Raw genomic sequence first — 18,966 nt, 5'->3', positions numbered from 1 at the left:
ATACCCCTAATACCTTAAAGTGTATATATTTTTAATAAATTTATCATATACTCATATTTTTTATAAATATCTTTACAATATATTTTTGATAAATTTTCTAAATATAATTTGACCTTAAATATTATCACTTAATTTTGTGACATGCAAGTAACATTGCTTCTTCAATTTTTTATATTATTATTTTTTTAATTGAATAAAGAACTTTTCATTAATAATAAAAAATTGAATAAAGATCTTTTCTTGCATGTCACAAAATTAAATGATAATATTGAAGGTTAAATTATATTTAGAAAATTTTTCAAAAATATATTGTAAAGATATTTATAAAAAGATCTTTATTCAATTTTTTATTATTAAAGAAAATTTCTTTATTCAATTTAAAAAAATTAATATAAAAAATTGAAGAAACAATTTTACTTGCATGTCACAAAATTAAGTGATAATATTTAAGGTCAAATTATATTTAGAAAATTTGTCAAAAATATATTGTAAAGATATTTATAAAAAAATATGAGTATATGATAAATTTATTAAAAATATATACACTTTAAGGTATTGGGGGTATTTTCGTCTAAAAAAATTTAGAAATAGTAAAAAAGTATCTCAAATGATACTAACTCAAAGTTCACGGATCTAAAATGATATTTTCAAAGTTCACGGACCTAAAATGATACTTTGGCAAAGTCCGTAGACCTAAAATGATGTTCCCTCTAATAAAAATAGGGTTAGTAATAGTTTTAGTTTAGAACAAATATTACTCCTGTGTAACTATTTTGGACATTATGTATGTCAAAATGTAAAATTTTATACTTAAATTCCCAATAATTTTCAATAAATGCATATCATCATTAAATGTTACGCAATGAAAAATGTAGACAAGAATGCGATCTATGTTAATAATAGAAGAGTAGTGATAAATTAACAAAATTTGTATATACAAAATTGGATATTTTAGGTATTTTACCTTTACAATAAATTTATGATTATTACTTAATTTAATGTATTACATAATTATCCTTCTTTGCTCATTTAGGAAAATTAAGCTTCCCATAATCAATATTTACACAATTAGGAAACGATTTAGCAATCAATTCCATATATAACATACATTAATTGCATAATTTTTCTACTTATAAAAAATGACTGCATCATATATATACAAAAAAAATTAGTTTAATTTTTAGTGTAATCAATTATCATCTAAAGAAATACTTATTTTGTAAACAATTACATGCCTATATACTTAATTTCTAAGTGTTATAATCCAACAATTTAATCATAGTCATTCACATCCAATAATTTTATTATTAAATAAATCTTTTACTTTCAAAATTATAAAATTAACTACATGTATATATACTTAATTTCTTTGTGTTACCATCAAACAAAATAATCATAGCTAGTCTTCACATCCAATTATTTTATTATTAGCAATTTTTAAAATTTCAAGTTATAAAAATGACTACTACGTGATTATATAATTATTATCATCCATCGAAATACTACTAATATATTCCACATCTAGTTATTCTACTATTAAATAATTCTTATAGTTCTAAGTTATAAAAACAACTACATGCATATACACTTAAGTTTTTCGTGTTATTATCTAAAAATTTAACCATAGTCATTCGCATCTAATTATCTATTATTAAATAACTTTATAAAAATTACTACATGCATATATACTTAACTTCTTTGTGTTACCATCAAATGAAATAATCATAGTCATCCACATCAAATTATTTTATTATTAAATAGTTATTATAATTCCATGTTATAAAAATAATTACATGCATATATACTTAATTTTGAGTGTTATCATCCAATAAAATAATAATATATTTCCCATCTAATTATTTGATTATTAATTAATTTTACAATTTTAAATTATAAAAATGACTATATGTATGTATACTTAATTTCTTAGTTCTTCCATCAAACGAAATAATCATAGTCATTCACATCCATTTATTTTATTATTAAATAATTTTTAAATTTTCACATGATTATATACTTATTTCCTAGTGTTATCATTCAACACAATAATAATAATATTTCACATCCAATTGTTTTATTATTAAAGTAATACTTAAAGTTCTAAGTTATAAAAACGACTACATCCATATATACTTGATTTCATAGTGTTTTCATCAAATTTGCATTATTTTATTATTAAATAACTTTTACAATTTTAAATTATAAAAATAATTACATGCGTATAAATACTTAATTTCTTAGTGTTAGCATCATATGAAATAATCATAGTCTTTCACATCCAATTATTTATAATTAAATAATTTTTAAAATTCCAAGTTATAAAAACGACTACATGCATATATACTTACTTTCTTAGTGTTATCGTCAAACAAAACAATTATAGTCATTCACATCCAATTATTTCATCATTAAATAATTTTTAAAATTCCAAGTTATAAAAATGACTAAATGCATACATACTTACTTTCTTAGTATTATCATCAAACAAAATAATCATAATAGTCATTCACATCCAATTATTTCATCATTAAAATATTTTAAAATTCTAAGTTATAAAAATGAGTATATGCAGGTATACTTAATTTCTTAGTGTTATCTCGAAATGAAATAATATTAGTATTTCGCATCTAATAATATTATTACTCCTATTAAATAACTCTTAAAATTCTAAGTTGTAAAAACGACTGCATGTATATATACTAACTTTCTTTGTGTTATTATCCAACGAAGTAATAATAGTATTTTATATCCAATTATTTGATTCCAAGTTAAAAATACGACAGTATACTCAATTTCTTAGTATTATCATCAAACAAATAATCATAGTTATTCACATTTAGTTATCTTACTATTAAATGGTTTTTAATATTTTAAATAATTATAATCATTTACATCTATTTATTTTATTACTATAAATTAAATAATTTTTAAAATTTTAAATAATCATAGCTATTCGCATCAAATTAAGATTTTTTTATTGTAAACATAAATTTCTATAAGAAATTAATTTAAGATTATAGAATAATTATATTTTCAATATATTTTAGTGAATAATTATATTTTCAATCTATTTTAGAATTATTTAAGTTTAATTTAAAAATCAGAAATAATTGCACCCTAAATAAGATATAATTGCAAGTAAATGGAATAAAATGACTAGGCAAACTATATGATGCATCACTACTAAAATCGGCCACCTAAATTTATTATACTTCAATTTATAAAATTTCTCTAATTAAATGGCACCGTTTTGTTGCATTGGTCATCCATATTTTTCATATATCCATATATAATCCATGTAATTTGGTAGTGATTTAACTTAACAAATATAACAAAGGGTAATCAAGTAAAGGAATAAGTAGTTTATAAGAAAATCGGTTTAAAATTTAAGGGCATTTTGTATATACTATTTTTGTCAATTTATGTTTACTCCTAATGGAAAATACATGTTGAGCATATAATTATTTTACAGAAGAAATACTTGTTATGCAATTTTCTTCCTCAGATTGTTCAAATCCTGAAAATAGTCTATTAAATTCGATATATGCATGCATGTCAAATAATCAATTCCTGTGTAATTGTTGCATTCTCAAGTCTCAGTCTTCTACACTTGATAGAGAAAGGTATAGAATAATACTACTACAAGTATGCGTATCATGTTAAATCGTAAGTCTCAACCTTCTACATTTTATTTACCAGAGACAAGTAGTAATTTATTAATGCTCTTGTTTACATCAATTATTTTGCGTACAATCCTAATTTAGTCCACATGTCTTTTGATTTATATATACACTAGTAGTAATATATATGTACCACATGTTGAATTAGTGGTGCCATTTTTGTGTGGGACATAAATGAGAGTGGAGACAAAAATAGGGGAGGGACATAAGATGAGGGGGTAATTAAACTTGGTTTTAATTTTTTAGTTATGTAAGTGGAATGATGATTTAATAGAAGGTTTTGCCATGTCACATATTCATTTTGGTGGAATATTAATCACAACATATATTTATGTTAGTGGATTGTCACAACTTAATAAAACAAAAACACATCCAAAATTCATGTATTTATATTATAGGCATACCTAGAACATAACACAATATATACTAGTAATATACAATTAATTGTTTATAAGATATCTATAATCTATATATACATTATAGACTTATCATACTACTATATCTGTTTCTTTTTCCTATTTTAATCTAAGGCAAAACTACGCCGTATTACTAACCTAATAGCTACCGTAGAAAAAAAATTTTGGAAATCAGACCTCAAAAAATTTTGGATTTGAGAAGCGGATGATGATCGTCGCCGCCGCGAGCGGAGGAGGAGGAGGATGACTTTCTTTTGCGGAGATGCATTCTGACGTAGAAATTGAGAAAGAGGAAGAGAATGGCGCCGTTGAGAACGGAGTTGAGAAGCCAGGCCCCAATCCCATTGCATCCGCCCTTGATACAGTGGAGAAACAGAACGCCGACGTGGCAAACCAGATTACACGTCAGCAGCGCCAGCTGGCAGCTAACGACGAACGGAAAACACGCCGCCGGCAGCCCTATCGCCGTCCAGAATCGGTAGCCGTAGACGACGGAATAGACGAGCGTGGTGAAGAGGATCGCCAGCACCTGGAAGGATTGCGAGAATTCAAGCCAGAGAAAGGACATAAAAATGAGGATTGAGTGGTTGAAGAGCTTGAAGAAGGAGAGGCGTCGGTAGCGGAAGATGGTGACGAAGGTGCGGAGCGCGTGGAGGAAACGCGAGAGGTAGTAGATGTAGGACCAGAAGAAGACGCGGCCGGAGGGGCGCGTGCCGAGGGGGAAGCAGAGGAGCCACTCGAACGGGGTGGTGCGGGAGCGGGAGCGGCCCCACAGCCAGCGCGTGTCGCGGATCTCGGCGGCGGCGGAGAGGAGGATACCGGCGAAGATGGTGGCGGAGAGGAGCGCCATGGAGAGGGAGTGGAGGGCGGGGAGGGGGCCGAGGGGGACGGGGCGGCGGTGGCGGGAGAGGAGGGAGGCGGCGGCGTGGAGGGCGAGGGCGGAGGCGAGGTACACGGCGATGGAGGAGAAGAGGAACGACCACGTCGAGCCCCACGTTTGGGCGTGGCTCCACCGAAAGGAGACGATGGAGGGGTACTCCGATAGGTAATAGGTCAGGCTTTTGGCGGGGGCCATCCTATGCGACGGCGGAACGGTGGTTCTCGTCGTCGGCCGGCGATTAAAAGTAGAGGACCCTCAATTGCTTTTCTCCACCGCCTAAATTGGAGTAGTGGCAAATTTCATTTCTTCTATACCTAATTATTCATATGGCTCGTTGTCTACGCTTACGTGTCGGGTTTTGATTGGAGAAATGTTTTAACGGTGATTCTAATTTGGAAAAGACGTTTTGACGCATCCTTTTTTTTTTGTCACGTTAAACAAGTGAAATTAAAACCCTCTTTTTCAGTATGTTATGATTGTTTCGATTTTATGCGTTTTATTTTATTTTATTGGTGTTACTATTATAGCAGTAGGAATTTTAATGCAGCATATGGAATAATGGAAACTATCATTATTACTGCTATTATTGTTTCACATATTTTGAATTCGGACAGTTTTTTTTGTTCTAATTAACATATTACTATTACAAATAGAATTTCACAGATATTTAATTATAAAATATAATACCAATACTAATAATAGTTGTTAGTTATTACTATTAAAAACCTTTTCTTTAAATTATGATAGTGGATTTAGTTTAGTATTTCAGGAACATTAGAGTCGATTGTGATGTATACATGTCAAAAACACTTTTCAGCTTGCATAATCAAAAGAGATTGTTTCCTTATTTTCAACACACAAGTTCTTCAGCCTTCAGAAATTGTCAATTTCTAATTGATATTGCTATTTACGACAGCCCTTTAAACATACTTCAAATAATGAGAGATTATTTTAAACAGCACTATTTTAAACAGACTTCAAATAATGAATCATCATTTTCTTGTCCAGATTAACAATGTGGCAGATAAATTCTTCTGTATTTGGGTTAAAGTGTACTGGGCTTCCGACTTGGACTGCTCACAAAATATGGGCCTAACTCATTAAAGTGGACGTACCCGGCTTCCGACTTGGACTGGACAAAATTTGCAGTGGACAAAAATACAGTTGTCCTACAAATTAAACAGGATGTTAATTTTGATGTTGAGATTTACAGAAATTTATGTGCATGATATTTACATAGATTTGATGTTGATGGTTGTGTTTTGAGATTTTCTTGCACTTAAAATGAATGTTTGTGGTGATGGAGTTGCACTTGAGCTTGATTTGTTTTTTTAGAGGTTTGAGTGGGCATAGACATTCTAACCTAACCTGCCACATAGAATTCAATTTGGGTGAAATCCACAGGGTGAGGAAATTGGTTATAGATTTTTTTATGCATATCCTAATTCCTAAGTTCGTGTGAAAGGGCTGAATATAAGAGCATCCATAATGGCTTTCGTCCAGCAATAGCCCAACCACAAACTCCTCATACCACATCATCAGCACTAAGAATCCTCTTGCCACATCATCAGGACAAGCAAATAGCCCAGCAATAGCCTAGCCACATCACTCCTAATTATATAAAACAAATAATTGACAATCACACAAGATACGGAATTAAATTTACGACACAGATACGCGAAAATTCAATAATATTATTTAAATTTAAAAAAAAGTACATTAAAAAAATACATTAATTAAAAAAAAGTACATTAAAAAAATACATTAATTAAAAAAAAGTACATTAAAAAATACATTAATTTAAAAAAATTACATTATTTAAAAAAAAACCCGACCTCCGCCTCACTCCTCGTCTCCGTCGACCCCGTCGCCACCGTCGCTGCCGCCTCCGTCACTCGCCGGTCCGGAGCCTGCAATGGCGGCGAGCGCATCGCCCAGCGCTCGCGAATTGGCGTGCGCTCGCCGATTTTTTCGCTGAAATGGCGCTCGGCGGTTACAATGGTTCGGCGAGCGCCGGAGATCGGCTAGCCGGTCCGCTCGCCGCCATTGTGGATGCTCTAACTATAATTAATCGTGTATCAATGCACCAATTACACCATTCATAATAGTTTAAAGTTTGTGGTTTTGAGTGCATCTTTTATAATTACGTTTCAATTATTTATCAAGTTTGGTAGCATGTATTATTGTTTTTAATTAAGGTTGCATAAATTAAACAAATAAAAAATGGGGTGCACCCAAGGCCATTTTTTTATACTCTAAACATGTTTAGCATTAAAATATATTGAAATAGAAATTAGTAAAAGTGAAGCAACCACCTAATAAGCAGTATTAAAATAATAAGCCTGAGAGATTTGACTGTGGGAACCAAAAATCAAACTAATACTGCTGTACACGATAATTAATGATAAATAGAATTCACATGTATTCCCTCGATTATAAACCTACAAATCAAAGTCAAATTTCGATAGTAAGCCCATTATAATCAACAACTCTGAGGTGACTCAGTTTTCCAATCCCCAAATTCTTCCATAACAAAACAAAAAAAGGGGGATAATTAGATATGGATGCGGCGGAGGAGGGCGGCGAAACCGCGGGTTTCGAGTGCAATATTTGCTTCGGATTAGCTGAAGATCCGGTGATCACCCGGTGCGGGCATCTCCATTGCTGGCCGTGCCTCTACGAATGGCTCCGATTCCACTCGCAATGCCACGAATGCCCCGTTTGCAAGGCCGTGATCCGAGAGGAGGATCTGATTCCGCTCAATGGAAGGGGCGATACACCGTTTTATCGGCGTAGCGGCAGATTTAGTCCGCCTAGGGTTGTAAGGGTGCGGTTGCGTGATTTTTCTGGACACGGTTGGTATGGTGGGGAATGGGAGGGTGGTGAAGAGGCTACTGTTAATAATGGTGATAATATGAAGAAGATTATCTTTTTCATTCTTCTCTTTGTAGTTTTTGATTTCTTAATAATTTGATCAATTTTTGTTTCTTGCTTCCTAATTCATCTTTTCATCAATTATACGAGAGAAAATGCATGATTATTACTTAGTATATGTAGTCGCTTCTAATTGGACCATGCATCGTTAATTAACTATGTAACTATGTGTATATATATGTCTAGTAGTACTATATTTTTTTGCCCCAATCCCTTATTTATATCAAGCCAATCAATTGATTTTGAACTGGATTGACTATTAAGTACATCTCTAATATTTAATCTCGGTTGATAAAATAAAATAGTATTACTACTCTAGCTAACACCGTAGGCTCTAAACTTGTCGAAATGAAACTCAAAGTTTGATCAATAAATTGTTCTTATTCAAATTTTGCATGTTATATATATAGTACAATGCTCTGTATATATTAGTATTACAGATTTTACAGATAAAAATGGTATTGTGTGAAGATGTTGTGATCCAAAACAACGTTCTTAGCTTATGCACGTCTACATAATTGAACACAAAAAGTTAGCACCAAACTGAAATACTCTTATACTCCTACTCCATTTAGAACCGGCATTCTACGTCGTTGTCTCCGGCAGCATTTAATTAGTGTCATGACATGCAACAATAAATAAATTATTTTCACATGGTATTTAGAGTAGAAAAGGATATTAACGATTCAAAATGAAGGAAATAAATTTGAGAAGGATATGTGGTTGGTTGGTACCACCGTACCAGCCTCAATTTCTACGTAAATCAAAGTTGTAGAGGTTTTTTAATGCAATGTGAAATTTGATAGTACAAAATTATTATTCGTGGGGTTATTTATTTATTTTGTTTGAATGTGGCTAGCTTTGGTAGATGTAGATGTAGATGTGTTTTGTGGGGAAGATGATGATATGATGGTGGCCTTTTCGGTAGTTGACAATTGAGATGATGCCTTTGCCGGTAGTGGTGGTGGGGTGTCCTTCAATGTGAACCTCTCTCCATTCTTTTCCTTTTTTAGTTAATAAATGGGACCTACAATCTTTTCGTTTAATATAGAATTAGATATATGGTGTTGCCAATTCTGATTAATTTAGCTGGATAAATGACAATACAAACTTATCAGATAAACTAACGATGGGGGAGGAGGATTATCTTCCAAAGGAATTAAAGCTACTAATATTTCCCCTAAGGATTCAGATACCCAGATTTAATCATTATAAACATACAAAAAAAATTCAGACAATTAATAATAATATAATAATAACAGTTGCTTTTGAAATATTCATAAAACAAAATAGACAGGAATAAAAGAAACTGAATATACTCCATATAAATCCATAATTGCAACAAATGATTAAAAAATTTAAATAACTTACCGTAACACTAATTTAAAGTGGTACTAATATGTACTCCATATAGAGGGACATCAGGCATGTCAACAATACAAAATGAAGACTAAAGTCGTAAGTTGGTCCGCACATTTGCTCAAAAAAAAATTGTCCTTACACATTAAGCATGTTAGCTTCTGGTCCTAAACTATATGTTTTGGTACATATTCACGACATTGGCGCCATGTTCTCCATGATGCATCCTAGTCCAGACCTGTAACTAGGATAACGTAAGGTCACTCCCAGTTCTCTCTTCATACGAGCATTTGAGACTCGCTTTGTCGACTTGGAAGGTTTCTCCGAAACAAGTACCTGTTCTCCTCTCTCAGCATAAACACGACCCGGAAGTTTTTCTTCAACCAACTTTCGAGCAAACTCAAATACCTCCTCTCGTGGGGCAGGATCATCATCCACAATGTTATATATCTTCCTGAAGTGCAGTAAACAATATAATGAGATATCATTATGAGGTGATACTCAAAATACATCTAGCTTCAACTTGTTAACTTCGGGTTTCAGTTGAAATTTACAGACAAAAAAAGCACATAACACGATCTTGATGCTAACAATAAAAGACATCATTCATGCAATCTCTATTCATACAACTCATGTTATGATCTCTTAACCAACTCTCACTAAAGAACCGGATATTCATTAATTACCCGGGAGATGGATGCAAAATACTGGCATGCAGTGCTTGGCATATGTCAGCAACATGCACACGAGATGTGTAGTCTTTTAACAATCTTGCTTTCTGACCCTTTGACATCGGCCCTTGCTTAAGTATAGTATCAACAGCACTGGTAAATAGAGATGTTGAAACTGTTAATTTCATGCCTTGTAAATGCACATCAAGGTATATTCTTCTTATCAAATCGAACAGAAATGAACAATTGGTGTAAACTGAGCCAAATTATCTTAGTTTCTCACACTCACCTTCTACCAGGGCCATATATACCTCCGAGACGAAACACATGTGCTGCTATACCAAGATTTTGACCAAAACATAGCCATTGTTCCTCAGCGGCTAATCTTGCTCGGGCAATTTCACTTTCTGGTTTCACTGGATAACTGCCAGGGTATGATATCAGCATGCTTCTAATGAGGATTTCAGCTCTACAGGAACCATGAAAATAAGTTTCATATAAATGCTTACTCTTCATCTACCCATGCACCACCCGAATCTCCATATACGCCTATGCATCAGATAAAAGAGTATTGAGATCGCAAACAATATGCATGATATTATTATGAAATGAAGGAACCAAATGATGCAAACTAAACTTATCCAAAGAGAATGAAAGTTCTAGTAAACAAATGCCAGTAAAAATAGGCTTTTCGACATCAAATGGAAGATCTAATCAGATATTGATATAATGAATAAAGAATCGAGGAATGATTCTCTAGTTTGATTTAGAATGAAACATGAAGGAGAGAGTAGAACAACTACAATCATGACAGACATTTTTTAACTTTGAGTTTATCTTCGGTAAAAGCATATTGCACTCAGAATTATGCATTTATTTTATGACAGGCCAAATAGTAAGATAACATAATAGCTCTGCCCAACCAGCATATTCTATAAATCTTAACTTCTTTCCACAGAAAAAAGAGGAGACGGGAAATAAAAAGTTGGAGAAGGAGGAAGCAAATAGCTAAGTCTAGCAGTATGCATGTGATAGTTACATTTATATTTCTGGACATATAAAATTGGTTAGACTAACATACTAGTTGAGGACAAGTAGACAAGCCACCTGAGTCTCCCACCCTTCAGTGCACTCTCTAATAGTCCTTCGTGACAAAGAATCTACCAATTATAGTACAAATAAGAAGCTGGAAGACATCACCATCTGCATCAAAGGGTTGAACTTCTACAAAGACACATTTTAAGAACTAGGGTACCGGATCACCAACACCCTTAAGTGGCGGAATAGATATAACGACATGTGTATGGTTTTTCACAACCTCTAGGACCTCATCTCTGCAAAACGTATAAGCAAAGAAATTCACATATTAAGTAGGAAAAAAGTTGACTCAGAAAATGGCATAGAATACATCTAGTTAAAAATCCAGACTGAAAAAAAGGAAGTCCCAACTTGAAAGCATAGCAAATTCATATAATTCAGCAAAGCTTTCTGTTAGAGATAAAGTAGAAGTAATGCATATGATTAGAATAAATGCTCAAGCATCACCAAGAAACCTACTATTTCCAGACAGTTTTGTATCAGGTTTAAATTATACTACTCCATTTTGAATCAGAATGTGATGTAAATGATTTAAAATACACAATAAAAGAAATAAACATCAGATCCCAAAAATAAGGAAAACATACTGTGGGTGATTTGCATCGAATGCATAAGCTGAATATCCCAATCCTTCGAGTTGTTTCTTCTTCCCAGTGCTGGTGGAGCTCCCTCTCACTACCCTTCACCATAAACAGGTGGCGTTAGCAGAATTTATACTACACAGACAATAAAAAAAGTTGTGGAATCCCTCGTATCAGCACATTATTAAACACACGTGAAAAATCTTATCTTTTTTACCATCCTTTGTTCTTCAAATCGGCAGCGAAGAATTTTCCGACGAAACCCATTCCAAGAATGAACATTTGATCGCCCGTTGAAAGTTCCGGAAATTCTTTTACTTCGCATCTTACTGTTGCCGGCCGGAAAGTAAAGGTTTGATCAAATCGGAGATTAATCGGCGAAAAATGCGTTGAAGAGCGGCAAATTTCCATATATGTTGAAGTGCTGAGATGAAATTGGTATGTTGCACTAAATTTGGGGCTGAAATTTTTTTTAAAGCATTGTGCGCATCCATAGACGGCAGGAAGTTTTGCTGGCATAAATTTATGAATAAGGATAATTTATTTCTCTTTAACTTTCATTAAATTCAATTTTTGTTTATAAGATTAAAAATATAGCCTATAAATTAGTAGTATACTTATTTTTAATTATATTAATAAACAAATCACTCTATTAAACTATTGATTTATTTTCATTTTGTAACTAAATTATTAATTTGTTAATGTTTTGTAACTAATCAAGATTTTAGAGTAATGGAGTATAATCTAATGACTTAATTATGAAAGAGTAAGGGGTCCTAAACATATGACTTTTTTTTATGATTTTGGTTCCAGACACTATGTTTTGAATTATTTCGTTCCACACATTTGAAATCAGGCCCGATTCAGTCCAAAATTGATGGTGCCATGAAAAATATATTCTGAGTAATGGGTAGGGATGTCAATCGGATCGACCCATTAGATTTGAAATCAACCTTACTCATGTTGCGTGCTAATTAGTAATTGGGTTGAACTTTTTTTGAACTCTAACCTTAAATGTTTGGGTTTCAGATTAGATCTTGTATCCCTAGCTTTGCTCTACGGCTCTACCAATGATCGTGGAACCATTGCATCTTCTACCTTTTGCCCTAACAACTGATGGCCCTAGCCTATGTCGGGTTTCGAATTAGTTTACTATGCAAACAACAAGGCCTCCCTATGTCCAGTGGCGTATCCAGGGGGTAATTTGGTGGTACAGTTGTACCCCCAAAACTTCATACTTAACACTAGTATTGAGGTATAATTAATTAAAATTGCAAGAGATCAAGTGGCAGAGCAACAACATTTTCTCTTGGGAGGCCAAAGATTGAGTCCTACCACTCTCAAGTTTGGTTCATTTATTTTTTTATGTTCCATTTCTCTTTCTTTATCTTAATTTAATGAGTTACATAATTATTGGTCATGTATTCCGCAACCCCGAATCAAATATCCTGGATATGCCACTGCCTGTGTCTGTGCATGCTACTGCAATCTTATTTTGAGGATGTATTCACACAATTCAGTACTATGAAGCATGATGAACCTCACATTAGGTGCATCATACAGCAAGCCTTTTGTATTGGCTTTGTGAAATTTGCCAATTAATGTTTATGCATCAAGCTCTCGTGACGGCGGCATCCAAATTCCAGCACCAACTATACAGAGTCACTCCTCAGTAGTCACACAGTTACAGGGGATTTTGTTCCCTATCGTGAGTTTTCGACGTCTATTGCTACTAACAACACAAATGATGTCAGCTGCCCCAAATTTTATCATTATAAACATAAAAAAATTCTGTAAAGTTCATAATAAAATAATTCAGACAATTAATAATATACGAATAATAACAGTTGCTTTTGAAATATTCATAAAACAAAATAGAGAGGAATAAAAGAAACTGAATATATATTACTCCGTACAAATTCATAATTGCAACAAATGATTCAAAATTTTGAATAAATTACTGTAACACTAATTTAAAGTGGTACTAATATATATATAGAGGGACATCATGTTAAAGCAACGAAACAACGTCGTATTATACTAGATTATCATTTCTTAAATTTAATTAATTGTAAAATCATACTCACTCTGCTCTGTCCCACAAGAGTATGCACTTTTGGTTAAACATAAGTTTTAATGCACAATTATTAAAGTTAGAGAGACAGAAAGAAAATGTAATTAAAGTATTGCTAGTGAAAAAAATAGTTTTCACCTCATAGAAGAAAAATATATTTTAAAATTAGAAAGTGCATATTTTTGAAGGACGGACTAAAAAGGAAAAAGTGTATGTGACGGAGGAAGTAGTAAATCAATAATGCTAGCTTCCTTCATGTGCAAGACATAGTCTCTCACGAATCAATATTTCAAGTTAGAGCATTCACAATGGGAATTGGGAGGCGATCGCCAAGGCCGATTGATCCCCCCCCCCCTCTCACCTCTCAAAGCCTTCCATTGTGGGGAGGGAGGCCATCTCCACCCCCCACCGCCTCCGCCCTTGCGCCGATTGCAAGCCTCAGCCGATGGCGATATCGGCTCAGGCCGATGATGGAACCGATATCCCCTTTTTTAAATTTAATTCAATTTTTAATCCATTATATATACCCCATTATCCATCAATTCGCATTCATCCATTTCCAATCTCAATTTCAATTTTATTACTCTCTCCACGGTGGTATGAACTTCAGCAACAAGGTGCCCGACATGAAGGGGAAGAAGAAGGAGACAGTCGGGGAGGCGTCTAAATCTGGGCGGACGATGAGTACCTACTCCATAGAGGAGTCGATTGCTCTTGCTCATTGTTGGACACAAATATCTGAGGACCCGATTTCAGCCAAGAAGTGTGAGGGCGGTTTCTGGGGACGTATCGCGAAAAGATACGAACAAGTAAAGCCCCCAGGTGCCCCGACACACCAGTCCGACGATCTACGCAAGCATTAGAAACGCATGGTGTATGAGTGTGCTAAGTTTCACGAGTTCTATGATGGCAATGCGAGAGAGTTCAAGTACTGGGAAATATATCTGCAACTAAAGGATTGCCTAAAATTCATATGGTTAACGAGTCGTGTCGGGGAGGACGAGTCGGAACCCGAGTGCTTCTGTTGTTTTTTTATTTTATTTTCTATCTTTATCTCTCTTTTTTTTCTTTAATATAGGATGTTTTATTATGTTTTTAAATGAATTTTTTTTGTCGTATATATTTACGTTGTCTTTTAATTACACAAATAATTAAAAGTGAAATATTAAAAATAATGATGACGTGGAATTGAAATGGGCTCTGAGATAGGCTCTGGGATGAGCTCTCATTACAGAGAGATAGGCTCTGGGATGGGCCTGCTAACGTGACAGGAAAAAATCGAGATAGACTCTGAGATGGGCTCCGGAGATAGGCCACTACTGTGAATGCTCTTATGCATACCAAATTTGTGTCCATCCATCCCCAAGACTACATGCACAAAGTTTGAAATAAATGACACGCCTGGGGAGGTGGAGGGGCGTGAGGCCGCGCTCAGGTGCGGTCCGACCCGATGTTGAGGAATCCGGTGAAGAGATTCAAGTTTGAAGACAATATGCATTCTCCTATATGGGAATACTCTCTGTAATGGTTAAGTATTCACGAATACTCCATCCGTCCATAAAAAATAGTCTCATCTTGTCATTTTGGGATTTTCACAAAAAATAGTCTCATTTCTAAAATTGGAAAGTTTATCTCTCATATTTTATCCACTTTTTCTCTCTATCTTTCTTACTTTACCTATTTTTTTTCATTCTCTCTTACTTTTACCAATTTTTTATTAAAATTCGTGTCGTCCATAATTGAAATAATTTTTTGTGGACGGATGGAGTATCTATATAAATATATAAAGTCACATTTTTTTGGAGGGAAAATTAGCCAAGTTTTTTTTTTTGGGGGGGGGGGGGGGAATCAGAGGGAATTAGTGCCAATCGTAACAGTTTTTCTTTTAATTTATATTGCATTTCTTTATTGCAGTGAAAGTTTTTGATCTAATAGTTAATACAATTAATTATTAAAAAGTTGTCTTTATCCGTAAACCAACAGTCTAAAAGAAAAGCTTTAATGCTATAGGTCATTAATCAATGAATCAAGAAATATCAAATCAAATTGCAAATGCTTGCAAAAAAACTTGACCAATGAATACTCTCTTACATAGAAACATCTTTTTTAATGTCCATTCATTTATTTTTATTATATTGTTAATAAATATTAAATAATGATGTGGAAATTAATTAATGAATTAATTAACTATACTAAAAAGCAAAAAAAAATTTAGGTAACTCTGGCTGGGTATGGAATATACCCCAGCTTGTAAGGTGTTTCTAACATTTTTTTAGGAAAATGTTTTAGAGACATGATGGCATTGCCAAGATAAAATAGTAATTATGTATTATATTATATTTTTATTTAAATTTATGTTATGTTTACTTACTTTTTTAACCTTCACATTAAAGTATTCATTAAATATACTTATTTAAGGAAATTAGGCCACCCGCAACGCGTTATGCGGGTGGCTCGAATTTCGTTCCTCCGTGACAAAAGGGTGGCGGGACGCGTTGCAGCGTCCCGTCCTGTCACCATCCCGCCGGAACGCCCGTCACGCCGAGACGCAGCGCGAGACGTCTCGCCACTCGCTCCCGCGACGTGGCGCGCTCCCAGGCCATGCGTGACGCCCACTCACCAGCCCGCGAGTGGGTTTCGTCACGCTGATGCAATAATTCATTTTTTTAATTTCGAATTAAATTAAAAAAAATTAAAAATTTGAAAACGGTAATATTACCGTTTTCAACCGTTTTCTTTTTTTTTTACTCTATAAATACTCCTATTTCATCCTCATTTCACACACAAACACACATCTAAACCTCTCAAATCCTCTCTCTTTCCTCTCCAATTTTCATCTCAAATCATCTCTTTTATTCTCCCCCCAAATTTTATCGATCTAATGGATCCATATGAGCAAATGCGTCGAATAATGGAAGAATCACTTGAAGAAGATCGACGCAGGGAGGCGGAGGAAGCCGCACCGCCTCAAAGACGCTCCCGGACTTACATCCATCGTAACCGGGAGGAAGCCGCCGCAAGGTTAGTCCGCGACTACTTCAGCTATAACCCGGTGTGGGGAGATACCTACTTCCGTCGCCGTTTCCGCATGCGGCAACCTCTATTTCTCCACATCGCAAATACATTGGCGGCCCGGGAAGAGTTCTTCCAAGAAAGGTTCGACGCCGTCGGCCGTCCCAGCCACACGACGTTGCAGAAATGTACTGCAGCAATCCGTCAGCTTGCGTCTGGACAAACGGCGGATGTGTTCGACGAATACCTCCACATTGGAGAAAGCACTGGGAGAATGTGCTTGCTCCAATTCTGGATAGGCGTCCGGGCAGCCTTCACCGACGAATTTCTCCGGAAGCCAAGCACGACAGATTGCCAGTTCCTGCTCCGCCTTTACAAAGAAGTGCATGGATTCCCCGGGATGCTTGGCAGCGTCGATTGCATGCACTGACAATGGAAGAATTGGCAGGTGGTGTGGAGGGGATAATACACGAGCGGCCACAAAGACACCCACCCCACCGTTATACTCGAGGCCGTTGCCGACTACCGGCTATGGATCTGGCATGCGTACTTCGGGGTCCCCGGCTCGAACAACGACATAAGCGTGCTACACCAATCCGACCTCTTCGCCGAAGTTTTGGATGGTAAATCGTCGGCCATCAACTTCACCGCTAACAACTGGCGCTATAAAATGGGGTAATATCTTGCCGACAGCATCTACCCGAAGTGGCCAACCTTCGTGAAGACGTGCACCAGGCCTGTGAACGCAAAGCAGACGCTTTTTGCGCAGAAGCAGGAGGCTGCTCGGAAGGATGTGGAGCGGGCGTTCGGGGTTCTCCAAGCGCGCTTCAACATTATCAAAGCCCCGGCTCGTGCGTGGTTCATGGAGAGCATGGTCGACATCATGTATACGTGCATAATCTTGCACAACATGATTGTCCAAAAAGAAGGACCTGAGGTGGGAAATTGGTTCGACCCTGAAGCCCCCGGAAGCTCTATCACAAGTAGTCCGCCACGCAGTGGAGTGCATCCGTCTATACAAGAACGGTTGTCTATTCGGGCAAGGACACGTCACTCTTCCGCCCACGCCCAACTCCAAGATGATCTAATGGAGCACATTTGGGCAAAATTTGGCGGAGGAGATTATTAAATTATGTATTTTTTATTTTTTAGGAAATTATTAAATTATGTTTTTTTACGAATTTTATGTTGTAAGTTTATTTTATTCAATGAAGTGTGTTTTTATTAATTTAATTTGGTTGGAAATAAAAATAAAAAATGAAATTGAATGAATATTAATTTAAGGGACGGTTAAGAGACGGAGGGTTGCAGGTTCCGTCCCTTAGTTAAGAGATGTAGTAAAAAAGTACAGTGGGGCCCATGAATAGTAATTTAAGGGACGGATAAGTGACAGCGTTGCTGATGGCCTTACACTAATAAGGCGTTTATAATTTTTTTTAGCATGCAATCCTCATATTTATGATGATATTCTTTTTACATCTTATAGCATTTATTTAAGAACACGTGTTTAAAATTTGAAAATTAGTGAACTACATAAACCATCCCTGACGTTTTCATTTGTTTCACTCCAGGCCCCTGACGTTTAAAAATATCGCCACAAGTCTCTGGCGTTTAACATAATCACATATCAGGTATTTGTAGTCATTTTTCGGACTACAATACCCTTATGCCTTGCAGGGCATTTTAGACATTTTACAGGTGTGTTGCAGGCATACTCTGCCCGAGGCTGCACTTTTGCAGACAGGTCTGCATCGTTGTTAACTCAAATGTTGTCGTGTACTGTGCATTCATTCTTAAATGTTTGAAATTAATTTCTTTTCTTCCTCCTCTCAGTGTAATTCAAGCGTCAACTGTAATAATTCGTCGTAGTGACTCAATTTAGGTCATTTCTTCTCTCGCAATGAAATTTGGCCTAATAGCGGACCGACTAAAATGGTAAACTAGGACTCCTACTGGCGGACGGAGGTAGTATTTTTTAACAGATGAGAAAATTTTAAAAGAATATAGCAATTAAGTGCGACTTAAAGCCTAAAGGTGTCAAATGGGTTGAACTGAGTTTCTTTTTATAAATTCGTATCCGGTTAACCCAGGCACACGGGAGAAGTGGGCTGAAATGAGCTGGGCTGAGTTGGGTTGGGTTGCATAGAAAGTTATTTTTTCACATTTTGTTATTTTTTAATATATTTTTAAATTTCATACTATTAGATATTATAATTAAAATAGTTACATTTATAAGAATAAATTATTTATAAGATAGTTAT

At 35.0% G+C, this 18,966-nt stretch overlaps 2 protein-coding genes across 2 annotated transcripts; both read right to left on the bottom strand.

The window, feature by feature from the left end:
• Window positions 1-4,038: 4,038 nt before the first annotated feature.
• Window positions 4,039-5,276, bottom strand: LOC121810922 (elongation of fatty acids protein 3-like). The gene has a single exon (XM_042211660.1). The coding sequence runs from the start codon at window positions 5,169-5,171 to the stop codon at window positions 4,275-4,277; it is 897 nt and encodes a 298-aa protein (XP_042067594.1). The 5' UTR covers window positions 5,172-5,276; the 3' UTR covers window positions 4,039-4,274.
• Window positions 5,277-9,292: 4,016 nt separating this feature from the next.
• On the bottom strand, window positions 9,293-12,123 carry LOC121810950 (protein YeeZ-like). Its single transcript, XM_042211696.1, has 8 exons — window positions 11,837-12,123; window positions 11,626-11,718; window positions 11,196-11,274; window positions 11,022-11,100; window positions 10,450-10,489; window positions 10,230-10,364; window positions 9,956-10,093; window positions 9,293-9,723 (listed from the first exon to the last, which is right to left on the bottom strand). Exons 1-8 carry the CDS (start codon window positions 12,028-12,030, stop codon window positions 9,462-9,464), a joined length of 1,020 nt encoding a protein of 339 aa, XP_042067630.1. The 5' UTR covers window positions 12,031-12,123; the 3' UTR covers window positions 9,293-9,461.
• Window positions 12,124-18,966: the final 6,843 nt, after the last annotated feature.

The sequence above is a fragment of the Salvia splendens genome, chromosome 7 (assembly GCF_004379255.2).
Source record: "Salvia splendens isolate huo1 chromosome 7, SspV2, whole genome shotgun sequence".
Classification (NCBI taxonomy): domain Eukaryota; kingdom Viridiplantae; phylum Streptophyta; class Magnoliopsida; order Lamiales; family Lamiaceae; genus Salvia; species Salvia splendens.
This window is presented reverse-complemented; position numbering and strand designations above follow the sequence as displayed.

Coding starts and splice junctions, on each gene's coding strand:
- LOC121810922 (XM_042211660.1), bottom strand. CDS start 5,171: ATGGCCCCCGCCAAAAGCCTGACCTATTACCTATCGGAGTACCCCTCC.
- LOC121810950 (XM_042211696.1), bottom strand. CDS start 12,030: ATGGAAATTTGCCGCTCTTCAACGCATTTTTCGCCGATTAATCTCCGA. Junction 10,490..11,021: donor TGTCTACTTGTCCTCAACTA/GTATGTTAGTCT, acceptor TCTGATGCATAG/GCGTATATGGAGATTCGGGT. Junction 9,724..9,955: donor ATTTTGCATCCATCTCCCGG/GTAATTAATGAA, acceptor ACTGCACTTCAG/GAAGATATATAACATTGTGG.